The sequence below is a fragment of the Musa acuminata genome, chromosome BXJ1-10 (genome assembly GCF_036884655.1).
Source record: "Musa acuminata AAA Group cultivar baxijiao chromosome BXJ1-10, Cavendish_Baxijiao_AAA, whole genome shotgun sequence".
Classification (NCBI taxonomy): Eukaryota; Viridiplantae; Streptophyta; class Magnoliopsida; order Zingiberales; family Musaceae; genus Musa; species Musa acuminata.
The window spans coordinates 32,308,419-32,330,983 of NC_088336.1; the positions used below are offsets into that span (position 1 = coordinate 32,308,419).

Here is a 22,565-nt window from a genome sequence, read left to right on the forward strand (position 1 = left end):
GATCTGAAGTTGCAGAAGGATTAAAATACTGGAGCGACATACAGCTCTAATATTCTAAGGGTTTTATTTGGTAGTTATCCAATAACTATTTATGTTTTTTGGGGGGGGGGGGGTTCGGTTCAGTGATACTTATGAATGAGGTGGATAATTATATGTCAAATCAATGTCATCATCGTATCACTTTTATCATCCTTTAATGGTCAACATAAATAGTTCTTGAAAACAAAAAGGTGAAGTGAAGAAGGGTTTCTCCTTTGGTTGGCATTCTGAAGGTAAAGGGGCCCACCGCTCGTTCGTCATTCATGCAATAAAAGGTCTGGTACCTGTGTGGGTACAGTTTAACCAGCAAGCGTAAGGGCGATGCTGTGATTCTCCAAATGGGCCCACATATTAAACGTCCTCGTCCAATAAAACGTCAGGCGTATATTCAGGTAAACTATTGGGTCAATATTTTCTCCTTGTTGATAAGGGGGACAACGAGATTCCATTCCCCGATGGTGTTAACCCGTCCCTTCCATCAAATCAAAACGTGGGTTCCTACCGTTCCCCTACTCAGCCACTCACTCCGTTGTGATTGCAATGACATTAAAGTGGACCCAATGTTGACTCGCCATTCCCAACCAGGTAGGAAATCCGGGTACCCCCAGAGCCTCCCGTGTTCTCCAACAGAAAAATAAAGTTACACGTGGTAAGCCACCCGCTTTCTGATTGACTGGACCGGTGGAGCCCACGCGTGCGAGTAAAGAAACTATTGGTCCCGTGATACGAGCGATCCCTCTCGACCGGTCTCGATTGCCACGTTCCAAATAAAGTATATATATATATATATATATATATATATATATATATAAAGTAATTAATTAAGACAAGTGTGAAACACGAAGGCGGTTAGACGGAGAGTTGTGTCGCCCCGACTCGTTTGCTCATAAATTCTTCTTCCCACCGCCCGTCTCCCTCCCTCCATCGCTTTCTTTGCCACTCGAGAAACCGTTCCGTCTTCGAGAAGCAGCGGTAGAAGAAGATGGCGTCGTCTGCGCTGCCCATCTCTCAATCACCGCGATCCTTCGTTTCAGCCCGTCATCGCGCTGCCTCTCGTCCTTCCCTTCCCGTCGTCTACGCCTCCTCCCTCGGCGGCCAACTTCACTGCCTCCGCCTCGGTACCCGGGGGTGTTCCCGCATTGGTCTGCCTCTCCGGCGTGTGGTCGTCTACGCCACCACCACCGATGTTCACAAGAAGCGGCAGGCGCCTGGGGCACGGGACCGAGGGTTCGTGGACGAAATGAGGGCCGTCGCGATGAGTCTGCACACTAGGGATCAGGCCAAGGAGGGGGAGAAGGAGGCCAACGCGCCGCCTGTCGCCAAGTGGGAACCCTCCGTCGAGCGCTATCTCCGGTTCTTGGTAGACAGCAAGCTCGTCTATGATACCCTCGAGACCATCGTGCAGGAGGCCGCCTACCCTTGCTGTAAGTCCCCTTCCAATATTCGATGAACCTGTCAGATAACATAGGTTGTCGTTCTTTTCTTGGTTTTTTGGAATGATCGAGTAGTTTATGATTAGTAATTCTTCTTGTAAGAGAAATGGGGAGAAGAATCTTTGAACATTGTTATTCACCCAAGTACGTGTTGGTTGTTCAATGCAGCTGGCCAATAGAGATTCACAGGCTTATCAAGTGTCCGTCGTTGTTGATCCGTGGTTCTGAATAAGAAAGGGAGACTCCACTTGAATATTAATTAAATAAACACTATGTGGAATTCATTCATCATAAAATAATTCAATATTGTATGGACTATTCTGTCAAAATGTTTGAACACTTTGCGGACTTAGTGATTTCTTGTATGTTTGGACTTTGGGATGCGCCTAGGGAGACCTATGCATGATTTGGTCAGATGTGGAGATTCAATAAAGATTAATGATTTTTTTATGAGTAGATTTGGGAGGCTAATTACATATTACCCCTTACCCCTTGTAGTTAAACCTTTTTAAAATCCCGCTCCCTAGACATAAAAAATTTATATTTGAATCCTATAATCATGAAAGTGAAACATCTAACTCTATTTATCTTAATGCCATTGGTTTTACCGACGGAAGCACAAAAATGATGGACAAAGAGATAATTTCAATATCTTAGTCATGTTTTCGATGGTGATAGACGACGACACCATTGGCGGCCGCGCGTAACTATTGTGGATGTGGAGAGTGACGGGTGGTGACGTCGCTCGACAACTACGTCGATGCAGATGCAGAGCGACGAAAGAGCGGCTCGGCAACTGCATTGGTGTCGACACAGATGCAGATGCAAAGCGTCGCTTGGCATTTGCATCGATACTGACGTAGTTGTCGAGCGACGCTGCTCTCCCTCATCCACAACAACCATCCATGGCTTCCAGCGGTGCTACTATTCGCCACCACCAAAAACATAACTAAGACGTTGAAATAATCTTTTTGTCTATTGTTTCATGCTTCCATCGGTAAAATCAACGATATTAGAGTGAATGAAGATATATATTTCACTTTCATAACTTTAGGGATTCTAATGTAAGGTTTTTGAGTCTAGGGACCGGGATGCTAAAAATGTCTAACTACAGGGGGTAATCTGTAATTAACCCAGATTTGGGTTAGACCTAAGAAAACTTTATTAGAAACTATAATAAAGCATTTGTTTGCTCTTTATTTGACTAGTGATATTGTCTTAAACAAAAAAGATGATAAAGTATCTATGTAACTGATCCAAAAGCTGTACCACTCCATACTATGATTGCAGGCAGTGTTCTCTCCACAAAGCCCAAAGGATCATTGATCTATGTAGTGAAAATTGGGTATTTGGATAATGCTTGTAGAATATACAGAGTTGAGTAAGAAAAGTTCAGAGTTCCCAGTCGACTTTTGAAAAGATTGTAATCAAGAAATAATTTGAAGCTCCCATGTTATCTTTTGGAAAAATAATCGACATCATCTCATCAAGTAATGTGTGTAGGAAGGTATACTCATGCATGAAATTTGAATTCAATGAATATGGCAAATGGCTCATATACAGAATTTCAGTGACTCTTCTTGCTTACTAATTTTGGATTCAAATTTGTTTACTAATGTTTGATGTTGACATTTAATAGTATTTTGTTAATACAGCTTTAGCATTGAAGTTATATTATGTTCTTATTGGATCCAAAAATAAGGAAAGATGACTTGTCTTTAAACTTGGTAGTTTAGTTCATAGTAGGAATATATACTTTCTTCTCTCCAGTAAGATTGGTTATTTCTGCCAAGGAGGAACCTGTTTGTTAGATATGGGTATAATACTGGAGACAGTCTAAAGTTACAAGATTTGCTTTAGGATACCGAATATTAAAAACATGGATGCAAAGGGGTTGTTGAAACCAAGGTTTGCCGTACCGGACTGTACCTCCCGGTACGTACCGGTCCGACAGGCTAACGGTACGCGGACCGCCCTGTACCGGTCCGCCCGTACCGAGCACTGTAGCAGTGCACTGTAGCACTGTAGCACTGCTACAGTGCTCGGTGCACCTGAGTGTACCGCTCGGTACACCTGGGTGTACCGAGCGGTATACCGTACCGTATCGGTACCGAGCCCGGGTCGAAAACGCCGGTACGGTACTGTCACGGACAAACTTCTAAACATGGTGTTTGATGTAATGCTTATGTATGTCCGTGTCTTTTGGCATGTTCATGCCTTGTACAGCATGTAGAGGGGCGGCCAAAGGCTTAATAGTCCCATTTTAGTTGGGTTGGTGGCCTCTTTAGGCTTGTAAATAAAGGTTGTGTCATGTGGACACGTGAGAGAGATTTTCGGTCTGTAATGGACCATTTTACCCTTTGTTGTGTCACTGTTCATAGCTTGTAAAGTCTGTTTGTAATTTGCTTTGTCTATGAAGTGTTTTTCGGACATGTTTGCTTGTGGATCCCGATTGAGGCGTTCTCTTTAACCCGTTCTCTCTTTTGTTGGTCCTAAGGGACAATGGGAGGCTTCGGGGAGGCTGACCTTTGCGGACGGACACGCAAGGATGCCGCACGACTTAGGCAAAACCAGCTAAGTCCGTGTCATATGGTATCAGAGCGGGACAAGCACTCATAGAAACACTTGACATGCAAACGTGGGGGACCTAGCGGGGCTGCGTTGAGGGCAGTCAGCAACGCGCGACCGTTTGAGGGAAAACGGACATGGAGATGTAGGGAAAAGAGTCGCTCAGAGGAGCGGGCATCTAACATTCACATTCAGAGGAATGGCCAACCCTTCGCGCAAGAGGCACCACGAGAACAGGCAAGCTTGGAAGAATGTGGAGTGCACAAAGGTTGGGATGGCTGAGTTTGAGCTTCGGCTCAACGTTGACAACTTTACTTGATGGTGCTCAAGGCAAGCGAGGCGCTTGGCAAAAGGACGAGACCATGCAAAGTGGAATGAGTTGCTCAGCGAACGAAAGAGTTGTGCAAAGCTCACAGAGGTGAGGGGAATTGCTAACTCGAAGAATTCGGTACTCATGCATGGGCTTGTATGCGGACGATGGATTGTTCGTGGCCATCCCAAGGCGGTCGAGACTCGGCGCCATGGAGCATTGAAACTTTCTCTTCGGCATGCGAAGGATACGTCCGGAGGAGGCTGAAGTGTGCAACGAGTTCAGCATGTTGCTAAGCCTTGAGGGGTGCAGCGGTGGCTGTATTGACGTGAAGGCGCAATCTAGCAAGTGCGTTTGCAAGAGGCAGAACAATGCACAGTTTGTTCAGCAGATCGGAGTAGTCCAAGGGGATGGTGGTCTCTGAAACGAAGAGAGATGTTGCTCCAACGGGACAGTTATCTAGGAGGGATAAGTCTCGGCTCTCCAGAGGGAGAATCATGTGAGACATACTTCACATGTTGAGGAGGAGTACCTCACAAACAACAACTCCACGAAGCTCAATGGACCGAGCAAGCAGCGAGGAGTTGTCACATGATCTCGCTCGAGAGAATGCATGGGTGGATGCATTGCGAGATCAAGTGGGGGAGCGACCTGAAGCAACTTAAATGAAGGCACACTTAGAGTCGATATGGAGATCGGACTCAAGGGAGGGCTGACCCGTGGAATGGTGGGCGCGAGGGCCACCATCGACTCAATGCAAAAACGAGGAGCGGAGCAACTTGGGTGTAACTTGGCGAAGTACCCAAGCCGCATGAAGGGAGCCAGCAGAGAAGTTGGAACATGGAGCAGAGGCACAGTGCTTTCCTTAGACAGAGGTCAAGGACATGAACTCTTGTAGAGGCAAGAGCAGGATCATGTTGTTCCATGGGTCCTCCATTCTGACGGAGTGGACTCATCTTGCATGGTGCCAAAGACGAAGGGAGCTTTTGGGCACATGCACCTTATCTCGGAGGAGCATTTGATGGAGGAACTAAGGCGACTCAATTTGCGGAGGCGAAGTTGGGTTCAGAAGGCCTTAGCACGGGGCAAGAGGATGCAGAGGCGGGTACTCTTGAAGAATATGCCACAGTGTTGCCATTCAAGTTGCCATGAAGGAAGCAGTGCGCAGCGGAGATTGTGCTGGTAGGGGCAGAGGCCCAGGATCCAGGCAATGGTGCACAAATTACAGCGAAGTCGATGGACTTCGGGAGCTACTAGGCGACGGACTGTCCTAGAGCGGTGCTTCATCTAGGTGTGACCCAAGAGTGGGTGGATGAAGGTCGATTGCCAAAGGAGCGAACAAAATCGAAGGTGGAGGAGACCCTGCGATGTATTGGCAGAGGCCACACATGGAGGGTTCACAATTCGAGTTTATTCCACAAGGATCAGAATGCAATGGAGATGTCACCAGGAGGCGACATGGTGCAGCGGATCGTGGTGGAACAGTTCGTGGCAATGCGACACACACGACATAGTCCCGGGAGGGACTAGATCATATGGAGGTATGATCGGGAGTTACTGGAAGCTCCACTTCGGTGAACAACACGACGGCAAGAAGGGCTATGGATTCAGGGAGTGAAGGCCATGGTACCGCAGAGGCGGGTCTTCCGGGCGTGCATCGAATTTTGCATCGGATGAAAACCTTGGTCACCAGCATATGGGGGTTGTGTTCCACTAAGGGAAAAGTTCGAATGCAAGTACCAGTGAGTTCCATGGGAGGGACTTGATCATGCAGAGGTATGATCGAAGCAGCTGGAGAGTTGGACTGCTCCAGAGTTCATATTCGCTTAAGGGAGCCCAGCAAGTCAGAGGACAAGGCCGAGTAAGCGAACGTTGCCACCAAGGAAGCTAAGGAGAACAGAATCGGTGCAAACCCTACAACGTGATGGCAGAGGCCATGCATGAGAGTTGCAATCTGTCTTTCCATCGACCAAACAGTCTGCTTGGAGAACACAGAGGTGTTGAAGCAGGGGGTCGAAAGGGGCGAGGAAGCGACGACGAGTCCAGAGGGACTTAGCTACCCAAAATCAAGCATCAGTTAGAATGGAGGTGGACTCAAAGGAGTGCCACAGAGACATATCTACTGATCGTGAAGAAAAGGGATGCAGATGCGAGGCGACGGATAGTAGGGCCATGGGCATGGCAGCGCCATGGTACCGCAGAGGTGGGACTTCTGTCAAGTCATTGATCCCTTGCTCTCATGGAGGGAGAGCGCTTGGTCGTGAAAGGGGCCGAGGAGGTGGAGAATGCAGAGGCAATATCCAAGTACCGAGACAAGGCTGAAGGGCAGAGGCCAAGAAACTTCGTAAGACCGGTGTCAACAAGTTTCTCATCAAGATAACCGTAAGTGAAGGACTTCGGGTCATGCAAGAGTGCACGACCAAGGAACGAAGCAGGCAGTACGCGGTGCTGTACCTTTGCTACTCAGTGGAGTAGGCGGCAGGGTTGATGGAGAAGACGGTACAATCCCAGAGGCGACCTCATCTATCAGAGAATTACTCCAAGTTGGGGGAAAACTTCCTGCATTCCAGAAGTTCAATGGCATTGAGAAGGTGAATCACAGTAGCTAACTCAACGCAAGGAGTGCAAACACTTCAAGTGCTTCAGAAGTGTGAGCAAAGAGCAGGCGAAGGCCAGTAACCAGCTCGATGCATGAAGTACAACCTCGAGGAGGCGGGCGAAGTCAAGTAACCTTTGCCTTCTCAACTCTTAGGAGAATGGGCGAAACCGAGTACCCCAATTCTCTTATCTATCCAGCAGAGGAGCTCTGCACAAGTTCAAAGACCCTTCGAAGAGAATGGAAGACAACAGTTGTCAAATCCTCACCAATGGTGATCAGTGCTACTGAGAGTAGATTGTCCGCTTCATTTCCCAACGAATTGTCAATCGAAAGCGGAAGTGATGCGAACCTACTTGGATGTGACAACTAACTGAAAGAAGAGTCAATGAGCAGACGTTGTGGAGGAAGGACCCAAAACTTCAGAAGTTTGCGAGGCGATGCTCGTTAAAGCTCCAACAAGCATCCACCCAGTTCAAGCAGCATGTGGAATTTTTGAGAGACTGGCGCAGTAAGGATGGTCTTTTCCTTCATTTTGGTGGATCCGCAGGAATCAACGAGGATCAACACAACTCAGCCAACCCCACACCAGAGTCAGAGTCATTGGCGAGTTGAAGCAGCATGGCGGATCAAAGGTTCGACTACTCAAAAACAGCAGCGGAGAGCAGCTGGGAGCCAGGAGGCGCATTGCAGCTGGAGCAGAAGATTGAAGACTCAGCAAAGGCGAAGAGTTGCAGTGTTCATAAAGGCTTCGACGAGGACGTCGAAGGGATAAGTGGGGGAGAATGTCACGGACAAACTTCTAAACAGGGTGTTTGATGTAATGCTTATGTATGTCCGTGTCTTTTGGCATGTTCATGCCTTGTACAGCATGTAGAGGGGCGGCCAAAGGCTTAATAGTCCTATTTTAGTTGGGTTGGTGGCCTCTTTAGGCTTGTAAATAAAGGTTGTGTCATGTGGACACGTGAGAGAGATTTTCGGTCTGTAATGGACCATTTTACCCTTTGTTGTGCCACTGTTCATAGCTTGTAAAGTCTGTTTGTAATTTGCTTTGTCTATGAAGTGTTTTTCGGACATGTTTGCTTGTGGATCCCGATTGAGGCGTTCTCTTTAACCCGTTCTCTCTTTTGTTGGTCCTAAGGGACAATGGGAGGCTTCGGGGAGGCTGACCTTTGCGGACGGACACGCAAGGGTGCCGCACGACTTAGGCAAAACCAGCTAAGTCCGTGTCAGTACGGTACGACGAACCTTGGTTGAAACACAGTTTTCGTATATAATGATTTTCAAGGTTTATCCATTAGCTGCTAGCCCCTGTCTTTGTTTCATCGTTCTAATTATGATGTGCTACCAAGTCCAACATTTTCTAATAATGACTCCTTTGAAAATCAGATCATTTAAAAGAATTGCTAGCTTATACTAAATTGTGTATCTAGGACTGGTTTGCAGTAGATTTTTTTGTTTCCATTAGATTAGTATGTTATCATTTTTTTTCTCTTTCCCAGTTGTGGCAATGAGGCCGGAAAATTTTGTTGTATCCTGGTTTATGTGTTACTTTGAATCAGCAAGATGATAAATAGGCAAAAATGACTTTCTCAAAAGGTTAAAAGATTCTTTCTAACATCATATTGATTGTTTAAGAAATATATGTTCTAAAAAAAGAAATATATGTTCTTCTTTGTCATATCAGGGCAACTTGCCTTTTTTGTTGGCTTAGAATGATGAGAAGTCATACCATTTAATGATTCACAGATATCAATTTATTTTTTATATCAATATTCCAAATGGTTTTAATATTATATCAAATAACAAGTTAAATTAAAGATACATCTTTTGTTCCTCAGAGTTGCTTTTGGAAAGAAAAAGAACAGATGAATGCACTTCACTAAATACTTGAACACTGATAATCACGAAATGTGCTTGATGTGGTAAACATTGATGAGAGAAATGGTAATTTATTGGAGTAAGTAGTAAATAGCAAGTACTTTCTGTTGAATATGCAGGGTATGTGTTGGCAAGCTATGCATCTGCTGTCAACTGAAGTAAATTATTGTGTCACTTGAGTACCAATTATTTGGATTGCATAAGTAGAGGTTAAATGGAATCGGAGATTTGAGTTACTGTGGTGAAGCATGAGCAAATCTATATGGAACTAAATGTGTGAGTATATTATAATGCTGTGAAAACAATATCAAACTGCATGTCAACATTGACGCCTCTCTGGGATTACCCTTTCTGTTGGGAGGAACTGGTAACGTAACCATTAGACCTGTTTCGTTTGTTTTCTAGTTTAATGCTTGCTCGAGGCCATATAGTCTTACATAGAGACAACTGCTTTTTGAATCATTGTAATGGAATGACTTGGGTGCTTGGTTAAGATTATACTAGTCGGCGAGTGATTGAAATTGAGCTGATAATGCAATTGGAATTTAGTCTGCCATTATATTTAGTCATTTGTTGCAGATGCTGAGTTAAGGAATACTGGCTTGGAAAGGTCTGAGAAGTTAGCAAAAGATTTAGAATGGTTCAGGGATCAGGGGCATACCATTCCTGAACCCTCTTCTCCTGGTGTTTCTTATTCTAGTTATCTGGAAGAGCTCTCAAAAAAAGATCCTCAAGCTTTCATCTGCCACTTCTACAATATATATTTTGGCCATACTGCTGGTGGTCGAATGATTGGTAGCAAGGTACAGTGTCAAAGCAATATATATAATTTTCCATTAATGAACTTTTGTTATTCCTTTTAATATCTATTCGAAACTACTGTCCTTTCTAGTACAAGAATATTTTTCAGTCTAGATGTCTCTTTTATTAGCATTGTTGGACTAAGACTAATTTTATTTTGGAATTGTACCTGTTTTTTAAGATGATTCTTATGGGAGAGAACTGCATTTGTTTTTGCTCACAATATCACATTGTTATTAAGCTGAATATATTGTCTATTTATCTTGTGGACATCAAATGCTTAAGCTATTTCAGCATGATGATATTATGAATCATTTTAGTTTGTAACAAACTGTCTACTTTGAAAACAGATTAGCAGTGAAGTATATTAAACTTATGTTACAGACGTATTAACTTGAGTGACTAAAGTAGCTTTTTTCTTTTCCTTGTGCGGGGATTGGAACATTCTATAGGGTAGTGAGAATGCAAGAACCTTGTGCTAGAGATCGGATAAAAGTCACTATATATAAATTGGGAAACTAGATGCATGTTTAGATCAGTGTTTTGAAAAGGCGCTCGGGCGAGGCGAGGCCCGAGCACCTCGCACAGTGGTCGGGTGATGTGCTTCAATGAAGCATCGCCTGGGCGCACGTCTGAGCCCAAGCGTTGGGCACCTAGAGCGAGCGCTCGATTGAAAGCAATCAATCGAACTAGATTGTCAACTTTGGTTCGATTGAACAGTAACTTGGTTCGATCGAATCAACTAACCATAGTAAACACTAAAAGAAACCACCGCCCCTCGATCGACTAATGGTAAATCCTAATTACTCTCATTGCCTCGATCCACCTCTAGTCGTCGCTTCCATGCGCAGCTCCCTCTGTCACCGACGGAAAGGTCGAACGCTTCCTCTGTCGCTGACAGATAGGTCCGAAGCTCCTGTTGCTGCAGCTTTCATGTGCAGTTCCCTCTGCCGCCACTACCTTCGTATGCAACTCTTTTAGCCGTCGAGGGACAAGACCGCAGCTTCCTCCGCCATCAATAGACACATCAAAAGCTTCTGTTGCCCTCGACATTATTGTCCGCAGCTTCCTATTTAGAACTAATTCTTATTTAGAACTACCAATCCTTATATAGCACTGTTAATCATATTTATCAATTGCATTATATATTTTTTATATTTTAATATTCTAGAGCATCTCATTTCGCTCGATCGAGTGCCCAGCGCCTCGGGCGTTTTAGGACCTTGGCGCCTAACGGTTTTAAAAACACTGTTTAGATCTAAATTATATGCTTAGTGGGATTTATTATAGATTTTGCATTATTTCTAAAATGGTCAGAGCAGATACAAATGCCAAACTAAATCAGTTTACCTTTTACGTAGAGCAAACTTATGGCAGGATAATTAGTAGAATTCATTAAAACCTTACGTGAGACACAAAGCCTTTTTTTGCGCCCATATGAGTCATCTGGCTTTTCTGTCCCACATAGTTGTGATGTTAGAGCTTAAATCAAGGTTCAGCATGCTAGGGTTTATGTAAGACTATTAATACCTCCTGGTTTTTTAGTTGTATAATTTGAATGTAATTAAATATATTTAACACTTAATTTGCTCTCTTGGTTGGACAAGACATCTGGGATGACTTTATTGTAGAGACCGAGTTTAGTTACTTAAGAGAATCTTGGAAAACTAGATTTTATTGCTTTATCCATTTGGTTACGAGGAACTTACTATTAGTGGCACTTTATCATGAATAATAGTATGCTACAGTAACTTTTTTTTTTTTTCTTTATTGGGTCATGGATGAACTTAAATAGTTTTGGAAATTATATATGGTCATTGGTTTTGAGTTTTTGTTGGTGGACTAGGGTACTTCGGTTCTACAATACTCTTCTTTTCCTTCCAGGAACTATGTTCCCTGTTTTGATTTTTTTTTTTCCTTGGCTACATTGGGTTATTCAATTTGTCCTATTTGTTTATTTTACTGTTTCTTGTTCTTTAAGTTGAATTCTTTATAGAGCTGACAAAATAGATGCATTTCTACAGAAGCTTTATTTTGCGCATTATTATTGCTCAGATATTGTACTATTACAATATCTGTTCAGTTACAAGTTCCTATCTTTCTTTTTTTTTTTTTAAATTATGTTTCAAGAAATGGTTTACATGTCTGTTCCTCTCCTAGGTAGCTGAGAAAATCTTAGACAACAAAGAACTGGAATTCTACAAGTGGGATGGTGATCTCTCCCAAGTGTTGCAGAATGTGCGAGATAAGCTGAACAGAGTTACTTGCGTAAGACGATGAGACATGCATATATGTATCTTGGACGTCTGTCCGTTGATTGCTTCCTTTCCTAGTTGGTATAAGAACGTTCACATGGGGTTGAGATGTTTGTTTATATGTGTTTTGCAGAGCTGGTCTAGAGAAGAGAAGGATCGTTGCTTAGAGGAGACTAGGAAGTCATTCCAGTATTCAGAAGACATAATTAGTCTCATTTATTCCTCCTAGATGGGGTGAAGATAAGCTGTATAATAACCCCTTCTGCTCAGCTGGTTCATTGGGGGAAAAAACTCGGTCAGCATGTTTTGTTCCCTATTTATGTTGCAGACAATGATCTCCATGCTCAAGGCAACTGTGTCTTGATGCGGAGTAGAGACTATTGATATTTACATAAGTTCCTTGCGGTATTTATTCTGTGATGGATGCAAAATCCATGGCTGGCTGGTGGGTTCGGTTATCTTCCATCTTTCATCCCTTCTAACCCAGGTTTGCTCTCTCGAGTTAATTGTTTTATGAGCTCTGATCCTGGTAGCGTATCTATTCTTGGATGGTCCCTTCTGTTCAGACATTAATAGACATAGAGTCAAGTCTTTGTTAACTTTTAAAAAGTTAAAAATTCGTTCTTGGGAAAAAAAAAGGGTGAAAATTTATCAATGAATACATTTTTATGAGTTACATAAAACCTAATGAGAATCAATAAATTCTGAATGCCAGATAAGCGTAGGTATGAGATGAATTGTTTCCAAATTAGAGTATGAAATTATATATGATTCGGCTCACTCCAAATTAAGTTAGTGCCAAATTGAAAAAGGACCATATTGGGGCTTAAAGGAAGTCTAATCAGATTTGGGTGGTGGGTCAAACATTTCATGGACTTGACACATTTCTCATCTTTCGATCATCGCTTCCTCGATCGACCTCTTAAGCTCGAAGCATCGAGATCGAGTCTCTCTCTACTTCGATCTTATAATCCAACTCATTGACCCGATCCTAGTGTCGGGATGAGCTATCCCGATAGCGATCTCTCTCAACCGTCATAAGCTCCTATCCGACTCTTCACTTATTCTCAGCCTCATCCCTTTTAGAACTATGTCAATTCTTGTTAATAATACTATAATAGTTAATTCTTTTTAATAATAATTTATACATTAAGTTTATTACTAAATTTATCGCATTTGGAATTGCGTTGTTTCTAATTTTGATGTGTTATTTTCCTTATCAGATTTGGGTTAAGACTTTCTTGATGCTTAAAAGAATGTAATTCGATTATTTAATGATAATATTTTAATTATGAAATGATATCAAATGGCATCGACCGGTTAAATCAAAATCGTATCCAAGCATGAAACCATATATAGTTGGGCAATTACGTTTCTCACGGAAGGATGATTAAACAAAATACCTCAAACTAATATTTTGCACGGTGTACTTTTGACAGAATAAATGAGAAATGTCTGACCAACTTTTATATTAAAAATGGAAAAAGGCAGTTGATGTAGCTACAAACAAACAAATAGTGATGCAAACAAAATAGGAGGACAGAAAGATGATGACCGCAGATGAGATAAAATCACAAACGACTCCGAACAAACAAGAGGCAAAATTGACGGACATGGAATCGATGACTCACGATCCGCACATCGGTGTCGTCGAGCAAACGGCCGGGATGGAGGAGCCCATGGCGAGGACGAGCTCGATCCGCTGGGGGGAGGTGGAAGAAGAGGAGCCGGGGAGAGCCACCTCGATCGTCGACAGGAGCTCGTAAGGCGAGACCATCGCTTCCTTCTTCTGGGGTTCCGTCGTCGAAAATCCTCACAAGAAAGAGGGGCAGGAAGAGGAGTAGGAGGAAACACTTCTTGGGAGCGAGGCGGTCGAAGGGGGCGATTTGAAACCCATGGACTCGACACGCATGGCGTGCATGAGCTCGATCCGCTGGGTCGAGGTGGAAGTTGAGGGGCCGGGGAGAGCCGCCTCGATCAGCGATGCGAGCTCGTGCGGAGACACCACCTATTCCTTCTTCTCGGGTTCCTTAGGAAACCCCCACAAGTAAGAGGGGCAGGAGGAGGAGGAGGAGGAACAGGAGGAAACTCTTCTTTGATTCTTGAAGGGCGAGGCGGTCGAAGGGAGCGATTCGAAACTCAGGGACCCGACGGCCGGGATGGATGAGCCCATGGAGTGCATGACCTGTAACAAGAAAAAGGGGCCGGGGAGAGCCGCCTCGATGGTCGACGGGATCTCGTGCGGAGAGACCACCGCTTCCTTCCTCTAGTAACAAGAAAAGAGGGGGGGGGGGGGGGGGGAGCAGGAGGCAGAGGAAGCCGTTAGTGGCTTCTCCTGATTTGAAGCCGGGCCGGGGTACGGGGCGACCGCCTTTAAAAGGCTGGCCGAGTTGTGTTTCAAGAAACAGTTTTATGTTTTTTAAAAAAACTGTTTCTTGAAACAGAACTCGGCCAGCTTTTTACGAGAGTCCACAAAAAATGATTTCCCAAAAGCAATAGCGTTTTCTTCCCTGTTTCCCATTCTCTATTGAGAGGATATTTCCACGGTGGACGCCGACGAGAGTTGTCGAATACATAATTTAGTATATTGGAAATCTGAGGGAGAAGTAAATATCTGATAACATATGGAAGAAATATTATTAGATTAACAGCTAATTAAGTTCCTCTCTACCATCCATTGTGGGAGCTTAGCTTGCGTGTGTGCCACAAGCAAGGCAATAAGAAAAGTTCTTCCTCGGAGAAGACCATCCGTCACTTGCCCATCACCCAGATAGATGCCTTATTCCTGTCAGTCTCGTTATGGTACGTGGATGTGAGCCACACAAACTGTTGTTCCCCATCACCCATGGCCTCGTTGAGCATCCTTGCCTGTCTCCTCTGCTGGCTCTTTGCCTCCTCAGTTCTGCTGGTTATATAAGGTCAGCCTCTCTTCGGGGGTGGAGGAGGCGACGGAGAAGGTACGGGACGAGGGCGCAGGAATAAGCAGCGTTTCCATGGCCGGCAATGGCGCCTTCCACGCTGCAGTCTGTAACGCGCCGGCCAACGATAACCTGTTCTCCGATGGCGGTGTCTTCTACGGTGATGACCCCTTCGGACACGTCATGCCCCTCTTCATGTTGCACATCGTCGTCATCGTCTTCACCTCTCGTGCCGTCTACTTCCTTCTCCGCCCTCTCAAGCAGCCTCGTCTCGTCTGCGACATCATCGTAATGCTATTCTCTAATTCTTTTCTGTCTGTTTGTTCGTGCGTATTTGACTTATGTCGTTGTTACGTAGGGCGGCGTCCTTTTGGGACCGACCCTGCCGAGCCTCCTTTCTCGGCTTCTTAGCTTCTTCCACCATGTGTTCGACGTGGAAGGGGCGCCGGATTACAGCCACATAAAACAGCGGTACATGGACGCTATGTTTCGGACGGACAATGTATCCTTGATGCGTTCTGTGGCCTCCTACGGATTCATGCTTCAGCTCTTCTTGATCTCCGTCAAGACAGACCCCAGCAACATTTGGCGGTGCGGGAAGAAGGCCTTCGCCATCGGCGTCTCGTGCATGGTCATGCCCTTCGCCGTCCTCAACTTGCTTTCCTGGTTCTTCGAGGTCCGATACGTTCCTGACGACGGCGGCCGAACCGTCGCCGCTGTGGCAGGCGTCGGGGACCCGAACGCCCTCGTCACCATCGCTTCGTTGGTGAGCGACACCATGTTCCCCGTGGTCGCGGAGATCCTCGCGGAGCTCCGGCTGCTCAACACCGAACTCGGCCGCCTCGCTTTGTCGGTGTCCATGATCATCGATTACGGGTGGTCTTTGACCATCACGATCGCCAACGTGGTGATGCGAACCATGTACGACCAGGCGGCGCCATTGGTGTACTCGGCGCTGGGCATCGTCGCCATGATCGTCTTCCTCCTATTTGTGTTCCGGCCGTGGGTGCGATGGATCGTGCGGCGGACCCCGAAGGACGGCCGCATCGCGGAGGGGCAAGTCCTGATGGTCCTGCTGGTTGTAATGGCCATGGGTGCCGTCAGTGAGACCTTCGGAGCGAGGGTCACGGACGGGCCGATCATCATGGGGCTCCTCGTGCCCACTGCGTCCCCGCTCGCGGTGGCCATCGCCGAGAAGGTGGAAGTGATCGCCACGGGGCTGATGCTGCCGCTGGCGTTCTTGAATGCAGGGATGCTGACAGACTTCTCCACAGTCGAACACCCCAAGGTGTTCCTGGGCCTACAGCTGTTCATGTTGGCGGGGTACGTGATCAAGTTCTTCGCGGCCATGGCGCCCGCCGTCTACTACAACATGCCAGTTAGGAAGGCTGCTCTGTTGGGGCTGATGCTGAACTTTACCGGCCTAATGCAACTTCTAATCTACGTCGACTCCTTGTATTCACGGGTACCAAACACTTACTTGCCAATCAAAATTAGCAGATAAGGTGAGACATCGAGCTAATCTTAGTCTCCTCCTAATCCTACAGATGATTCAGCCAGAGGCATACGCGGCTATCATCGTCATCATAGTTGCTGTCACGGCCATATGTTCATATCTGGTGGCCAAACTCTACGATCCCCTGAAATCGAACAAAAAGGTGGCATATCGGAAATTGAAGCATCTCGACTAGGCCGCCGATTCCCTCCTCGCTGTTACAATGAGGTTCTAAATGATTCCTGATATTGCATCTGCAGATTCATAGAGTAGCTATATACTTACGCGTGTTAAGACTGGGAAATATATTGTACCATTTTTTGATAATAGATTTGAATTATTCACTCCAATGTCATGCATGCACGTTCATATATATATATATATATATATATATATATATATATATATATATATGGCACGTCACACCCCGAAACAATCTCGGGTGGGGCCCCGTCTATGATCGCGTGCACGTGATTGGATGCGGATAAAACATGGGCCCCACATAACTGGTTATGTTGGGTTCCGTCGTTTTCTTTAATGACAAGGAGGGTATGATATCGTGTAGCGGTCGATGGGTGGAAAAGTGACGGTGATCTTTATGGCCGCCTCCGGTATTTTCTCTCACCTTCTTGTTGTGGACACCTCCCAATTCCTGAACGACCGCTGGGACGGTAAGCGCACCTTCTCGTCGTGCCTTGATTACTCGTGACTTAACTGACGAGAGAATGAGCTGGCGCATGTCGGTAGCCGTACCACCCGGTCCTGCTTGACATCGGTCACATCCATGGCTCGCGTCCCACGCCGTCTGTCACGTCCCCACATACGACCAGTTCTCGTTTCACCAACCCCAAAGACAAGTGACATCTATTAGTCGAATCACCCCCGCTCGCCCAACTCCACACGTAATCCCAACACCGTTGCCGGCTCCTCCGCCCTCTCCTTCTCGCCAATGTAACGGATTCGGGTCTCCGTTCAGCGGTGAGGAAGGAGGCAGTGGAGGACCGAGGGACCACTTCGGCTCCGATTCAACCCCCTCGCCACCCTCCCCCTGCCGCCGGGCCATGGAGACGAAGCCGCCACCTCCTCCGCTTCCACCACCGCAGCTACAGCGACGGGGAAAGTGGGTGGTGCCCCTGCTCGCATCTTTCTTTCTCTCGTCCCTCTTCATCTCCGCCTCCATCTTCTCCTCGTCCTCGTCCTTCTCCTCCTCCGCTGCCGCCTCCTTGTCCCGCCAGGCCCTCCTCCTCCTCTCGTTCTCCCAGATCCCGATCCCTATCGGCGACGATCCCCTTTTCGTGGAGTCCAAGCTCCGCAGCCGGCCGCTGTCCGCCGCTGCCCCTGCTCGGCCGGTCCCCCGTCTCGCTTATCTAATCTCCGGCTCGGCCGGTGACGGCGCCAGCCTCCGGCGGACCCTTCGCGCGCTCTACCACCCGGCCAACCAGTACGTGCTCCACCTCGATCTCGAGGCCTCCGCGGCGGAGCGCCTCGAGCTAACCGCCATCGTCCGGGAAGACCCGGTCTATACCCGCTTCCGCAACGTTAGGGTCGTCTCCCGCGCCAACCTGGTCACCTACCGTGGTCCGACCATGGTCTCCAACACTCTCCACGCCGCCGCCATCCTCCTCAAAGAGGCCGGCGACTGGGACTGGTTTATCAACCTCAGCGCCTCCGATTACCCTCTTGTCACCCAAGACGGTATGATTCGTTGCCCAATTATTTGGTGTGGGCATTAGCGATAGGTGTCTCCTAATTTGGCGCTACACATTTGTTCCTGAAATTTGATCTTGTTCTGCTTGCTTTCCGGGCTTTAATTGGAATTCTAAATGGGTATTTTCTCCAAATTCGTGCATCATCGTGTGTTGGTTAGGCGTTGCTCAAGACATTTACTTGGTGTATTTGTTTCTCCACATTCCTCTGAGAGATGCTACCTCGGTGTAGCACTCATCTGCATGTTTACACAAGTTGTATTTACAATTAGATCTCTGGATGGCTCTCATTTTGTTACATAAGCCTTGCCTGGATTTTGTATGCAGATCCTTGTGAGAACCAAGCTCGCCCCTGTTCCATATGCTTCTAATTATTTATAGAATATATAAATCAAGTGCTACGTTTGGCTCTAGATAGATAAGCTTTCTTTGCTTCTAATGTAGTTCTTCATAAATTAGGAAACACTTTTAGTTCATGGAAGTTATCTTTGTAACTATTAATTTTTTGTACCATTCAATTCTGATAGCATGAAGTAACAGTTCTTTTGTTTGGCAGATCTATTGTACACACTATCAAGTTTTCCGAGGGACTTGAACTTTATAGAGCACACTAGCGACATTGGATGGAAGGAGTACGTAAGACATGTTAATTCTTAGATTGGGATCTTTGTGTGGTACTTCTATTTAGATGTTCTTTTCTGAAAAAAAGTTGGTTTCAGTAATTCACTCTTGAGAAGTCATTGTATGGTCTGTGGTGCAGGTATCACAGGGCTAAGCCTGTTATTATAGACCCTGGGCTTTATAGCTCGCAAAAAACAGATGTGTTTTGGGTTTCTGAGAAAAGGAGTGTACCCACTGCATTCAAGCTCTTCACAGGTACAAAATCTAATTCTAACCCAATAGTTCATGTGTATAAGATTACTCATAGTAATATCTATCTTGCATACGCTTGTGCAAATCCTGCATTTCGCAGTAGGTTGCATGTATGTTGGAGATTGTTTAAACAATCCTGTATGGTGGGCAACTGTCAACTGTCCGCTTAAACTTGGAATTATGACAGTTATTTAATTGGCCATTTACTGTCATGGGCTGTTGCAGCTAGAAAGTTGTGGTAGATTGATCCTTCTGCTGCCATGATATAGAGATTGGCAATTTGTTACCATCTACTTTATGCTACAGATGATTGAACAGTGCACATAATATTTGTTGGTCTATTCATATCTGTGTGAATCAATATTTGTACACAAATGGCACCTAATATGATTAACAACTTTTTGTGCAGAAGTTGTGTGACAGGTCTGGCTTTTGGTTTGAATAATACAATTACAAGATTTGTCAGCATACAGATATGCATATGATATGGTTAAATGCATATGAGTTCCATACATATTGCATGGATATACATATGAGTTGCATTTCAGTATCCCAATAATCCGGATTTAAAAATTTTACCAAGTATTTGATCTAAAGCAAGAGAAGTTATTTGCTAGTTTTTAAAGTGTTTGTATATTCTTTTTCTCCTTAGGTTTACCAAAGGTGAGGGAAAGTTTCAAGGATTAGAATCAGGATTGATACTAGAGTCTAGGATCATAATTTAAATGGGCTACAGTATGGTTTTCTAGGTCAAGAGGAATTAGCATGGGTTATGATAGAACCGTCTACAACTACCTAGATTGGGTTGCAATGACTTGGGTTGGAATGGAAGGAAGCGACCTGACCTGACATTACTCAAGGTTAGTCTGGAATTGGTAGGGACTTCTGAACTACTTTTGGATTGTTTGGCTCCAGCTGAATGATTTCTTTTTTTTTGGGAATTCTAAATTGATCCAGCGGATCTGGATTAAGATTGGTGAATCCTTTAAAACAAGGGTAGGACCTAGGTGCTTTATTAAAGAAATCCTGGGGCTCAAATGTGTACGCAGCCACTGCAAACAATACAGAGGTTGCTGAAAGAGGTATTTGGAAACCATCTGGGTTCAATTTCTCTGATTATCTGACCTATTAGTTCATAAAATTACCTTATGATGCAGTGAAAAGCTAAATTATTTGCCTTTAATCTCATCAAGGTAAATATGTGGTAAAAATTAGAAAACTGGTCAAGGTTGAAGAAGAGCTTACTGCAGGACAGAAGTGTACTAAGCTACACTCATTACTAATTATGGATATTTTATCATCTTTGGAGAAAATGGGGGTGGTTCACGGGATCTGCCCTTGTTCATGATGCTCTGAATATGAGAGAGGAGGGAGAGAAGAACAAGAGATGAAGAGAGAAGGGTGATATAGGTGCATGTCAAAGCCTTTGATTTACATTCACCTTGTGTTTGGCTTCACAATTTCCCCTTTGGGCCATGATTTCTGAGTGTAATTTTCTATAATTTTCTTCAATAGGCTATCATTTGGCTGCTTTCTCAAATGATGCATAGAACAGATCGTTTTTAGTTTATTTATTTCTCCAGGACAAATTATGTACCAACTTGTTACAGTAATAACTTGGATAACAGTGGACTCTTGTGTCTGCTCTCTTTATAATTCTTTGTTTGAACCTAACTATGTAGATATCATGCTGCTTGTCATTAGAAATTATTTTTTGCTTTTGCCATTTACATGTGGTGCTGCACATGCTTCCATTAGCAGGAGAATGATTTGATTCTCCAAGATTTCCCCACATCATAATATATTGTGTGACAAGTCTCATAATCAGAATTTGCATAGGGGTTTCACAAATTCTCATAGCTGTGAGCAATATTTTTCATTTGTACATGCTACAGAAAGTGTGAAAAATTACGGAGCAAATTAAACCTCCAGTTTAACCCAAATGTTGAAACCTCATATTTTAGCATCAAACGATGCTAAATCTATCTACATGTTCATCATACATGTGGCTAGCCTATTCTCATCTCGCCTTTGTTATCATAATTATCACACTAATTATCCCATGTCTTGTAGGTCATCAGCAATATTGAATATCATGTTCTGGGTGCATAGAAATTTTATATCAAAGATGGATGATATACACAAAAGGAGAAATGTTTCTCATATGTTTACAAAATATGATTTAAATGGAACCATGATCTCTAAGATATTTGCAATTTATTGAATTCTGGTTATCTTCCTTTCTCCCTTCTTTTCACTTCTACTTGCTTTGGTACATTGCAATCTTTTGTTAATCTATTAACTTAGCTATTCCGTGATGCTCAAAATCCAGCTCCTCTCATTGTAAAAAAATAAGTAGATTTTGCCAATATACAATTGCTACTTATTTGATGGCCTAAAGAAGTTGAACATGCCATTTAACACATTGAATGGTTTTTATATTCATATAACTCGTTGTGAAATTATATTATGGGATTATTGTGCTAGTTATACCTGTTATGCAGTGGTGAGGATCTGAATATAGCACAGAATTCATTCTTTATCTTGATATGTTGATTCTTTTATTATCACATAGAAATGTTTGGTGACTTGTGTGGGTTTTAGCAGTATGTAATGAATGCTTATTTTTTATTATTGTACAAGATAAATGTTCAAATAGCAGAGAACATGTTGTTGATGGTGTAGTTCTATTGTTAACATAATTATAAAGTAATAATTGGATCATTAATGATTGATTTCTTGGCAGGCTCTGCTTGGATGATGCTTTCTCATCAGTTCATCGAGTTCTTGTTATGGGGGTGGGACAACCTCCCAAGAACAGTTCTGATGTATTATGCAAACTTTCTGTCATCTCCTGAGGGGTATTTCCACACTGTAATCTGCAATGCGCGTGATTTCCGCAACACCACAGTCAACCATGACCTTCACTTCATATCTTGGGATAACCCTCCGAAGCAGCATCCTCACCTTCTCACACTAAATGACTTCTCAAGGATGGTCAGCAGTAATGCTCCATTCGCAAGGAAGTTTGGCAGAGATGATCCAGTACTCGACAAGATCGACAAGGAGCTCTTGGGCCGTGATCCTGATGGTTTTGTGCCTAGTGCATGGTGTGACAATCTGAAGATGGATACTGGCAATAATCTACCATTTGCAGTGAGGAATGTCACTGAGCTGAGGCCTGGGGCAGGTTCCCAGAGGGTCAAAGCCCTAATAACGGGTCTGCTTTCAGCAGATGGTTTTGAGAAGAAGCATTGCATTTGATCATATGAGTTGTAAATTTCTTGAGCTATGATGCTTTGAGCTGTCTTGAGCCTCGTCAACTCAAAAGCAGTGAATAGGTGCAGGAGATCTGTTACTTGCCCGGAAGGTCATAACCTGGAAAGGGTAGGAATCTATGCAAATAATGACTTGTTTTGCTTCTCGTTGGTGATAGAGTTAGTATGTAAAGCAGCTAATCTCAAACTCCCTGGCCTTGGTGGATTACAATCTGCATGTGGGCATGAACTATCCATCAATGCCGATATCGAGTACATCAAATCTGGTGTTCAGAAGTCACTATACGCCCTAATGTATCAGCATAATTCGGCGGCTTCGTTCTGCAGAGATTCATTCAATGTCTAATTTATGTGCTATTTGTTTGATCATTGAGAGACATTTCAACATATGCCCCATGGCATATTTATACTT

General features: G+C 44.4%; 3 protein-coding genes across 3 annotated transcripts; all 3 read left to right on the forward strand.

The window, feature by feature from the left end:
* The first annotated feature begins 893 nt into the window (after positions 1 to 893).
* Positions 894 to 12,348, forward strand: LOC103969343 (heme oxygenase 1, chloroplastic). Its single transcript, XM_009382843.3, has 4 exons — positions 894 to 1,463; positions 9,407 to 9,630; positions 11,789 to 11,896; positions 12,017 to 12,348. The coding sequence occupies exons 1-4, from the start codon at positions 1,022 to 1,024 to the stop codon at positions 12,110 to 12,112; spliced, it is 870 nt and encodes a 289-aa protein (XP_009381118.2). The 5' UTR covers positions 894 to 1,021; the 3' UTR covers positions 12,113 to 12,348.
* Positions 12,349 to 14,876: 2,528 nt separating this feature from the next.
* LOC103969940 (cation/H(+) antiporter 15-like) lies at positions 14,877 to 16,492 on the forward strand. Its single transcript, XM_009383572.2, has 3 exons — positions 14,877 to 15,089; positions 15,160 to 16,266; positions 16,349 to 16,492. Exons 1-3 carry the CDS (start codon positions 14,877 to 14,879, stop codon positions 16,490 to 16,492), a joined length of 1,464 nt encoding a protein of 487 aa, XP_009381847.2.
* A 667-nt stretch (positions 16,493 to 17,159) lies between these two features.
* LOC135596252 (beta-glucuronosyltransferase GlcAT14B-like) lies at positions 17,160 to 22,522 on the forward strand. The gene is made up of 4 exons (XM_065088286.1): positions 17,160 to 17,991; positions 18,559 to 18,634; positions 18,763 to 18,878; positions 21,622 to 22,522. The coding sequence occupies exons 1-4, from the start codon at positions 17,358 to 17,360 to the stop codon at positions 22,137 to 22,139; spliced, it is 1,344 nt and encodes a 447-aa protein (XP_064944358.1). The 5' UTR covers positions 17,160 to 17,357; the 3' UTR covers positions 22,140 to 22,522.
* Positions 22,523 to 22,565: the final 43 nt, after the last annotated feature.

Excerpts from the sequence above, each read along its gene's own strand:
- LOC103969343 (XM_009382843.3), top strand. The coding sequence starts at position 1,022 with ATGGCGTCGTCTGCGCTGCCCATCTCTCAATCACCGCGATCCTTCGTT. Across the intron at positions 9,631-11,788 it reads GTCGAATGATTGGTAGCAAG|GTAGCTGAGAAAATCTTAGA; the intron begins GTACAGTGTCAA and ends TTCCTCTCCTAG. Across the intron at positions 11,897-12,016 it reads AGCTGAACAGAGTTACTTGC|AGCTGGTCTAGAGAAGAGAA; the intron begins GTAAGACGATGA and ends TGTGTTTTGCAG.
- LOC103969940 (XM_009383572.2), top strand. The coding sequence starts at position 14,877 with ATGGCCGGCAATGGCGCCTTCCACGCTGCAGTCTGTAACGCGCCGGCC. Across the intron at positions 15,090-15,159 it reads GTCTCGTCTGCGACATCATC|GGCGGCGTCCTTTTGGGACC; the intron begins GTAATGCTATTC and ends GTTGTTACGTAG. Across the intron at positions 16,267-16,348 it reads TCGACTCCTTGTATTCACGG|ATGATTCAGCCAGAGGCATA; the intron begins GTACCAAACACT and ends CTAATCCTACAG.
- LOC135596252 (XM_065088286.1), top strand. The coding sequence starts at position 17,358 with ATGGAGACGAAGCCGCCACCTCCTCCGCTTCCACCACCGCAGCTACAG. Across the intron at positions 17,992-18,558 it reads CCCTCTTGTCACCCAAGACG|ATCTATTGTACACACTATCA; the intron begins GTATGATTCGTT and ends TTTGTTTGGCAG. Across the intron at positions 18,879-21,621 it reads TGCATTCAAGCTCTTCACAG|GCTCTGCTTGGATGATGCTT; the intron begins GTACAAAATCTA and ends ATTTCTTGGCAG.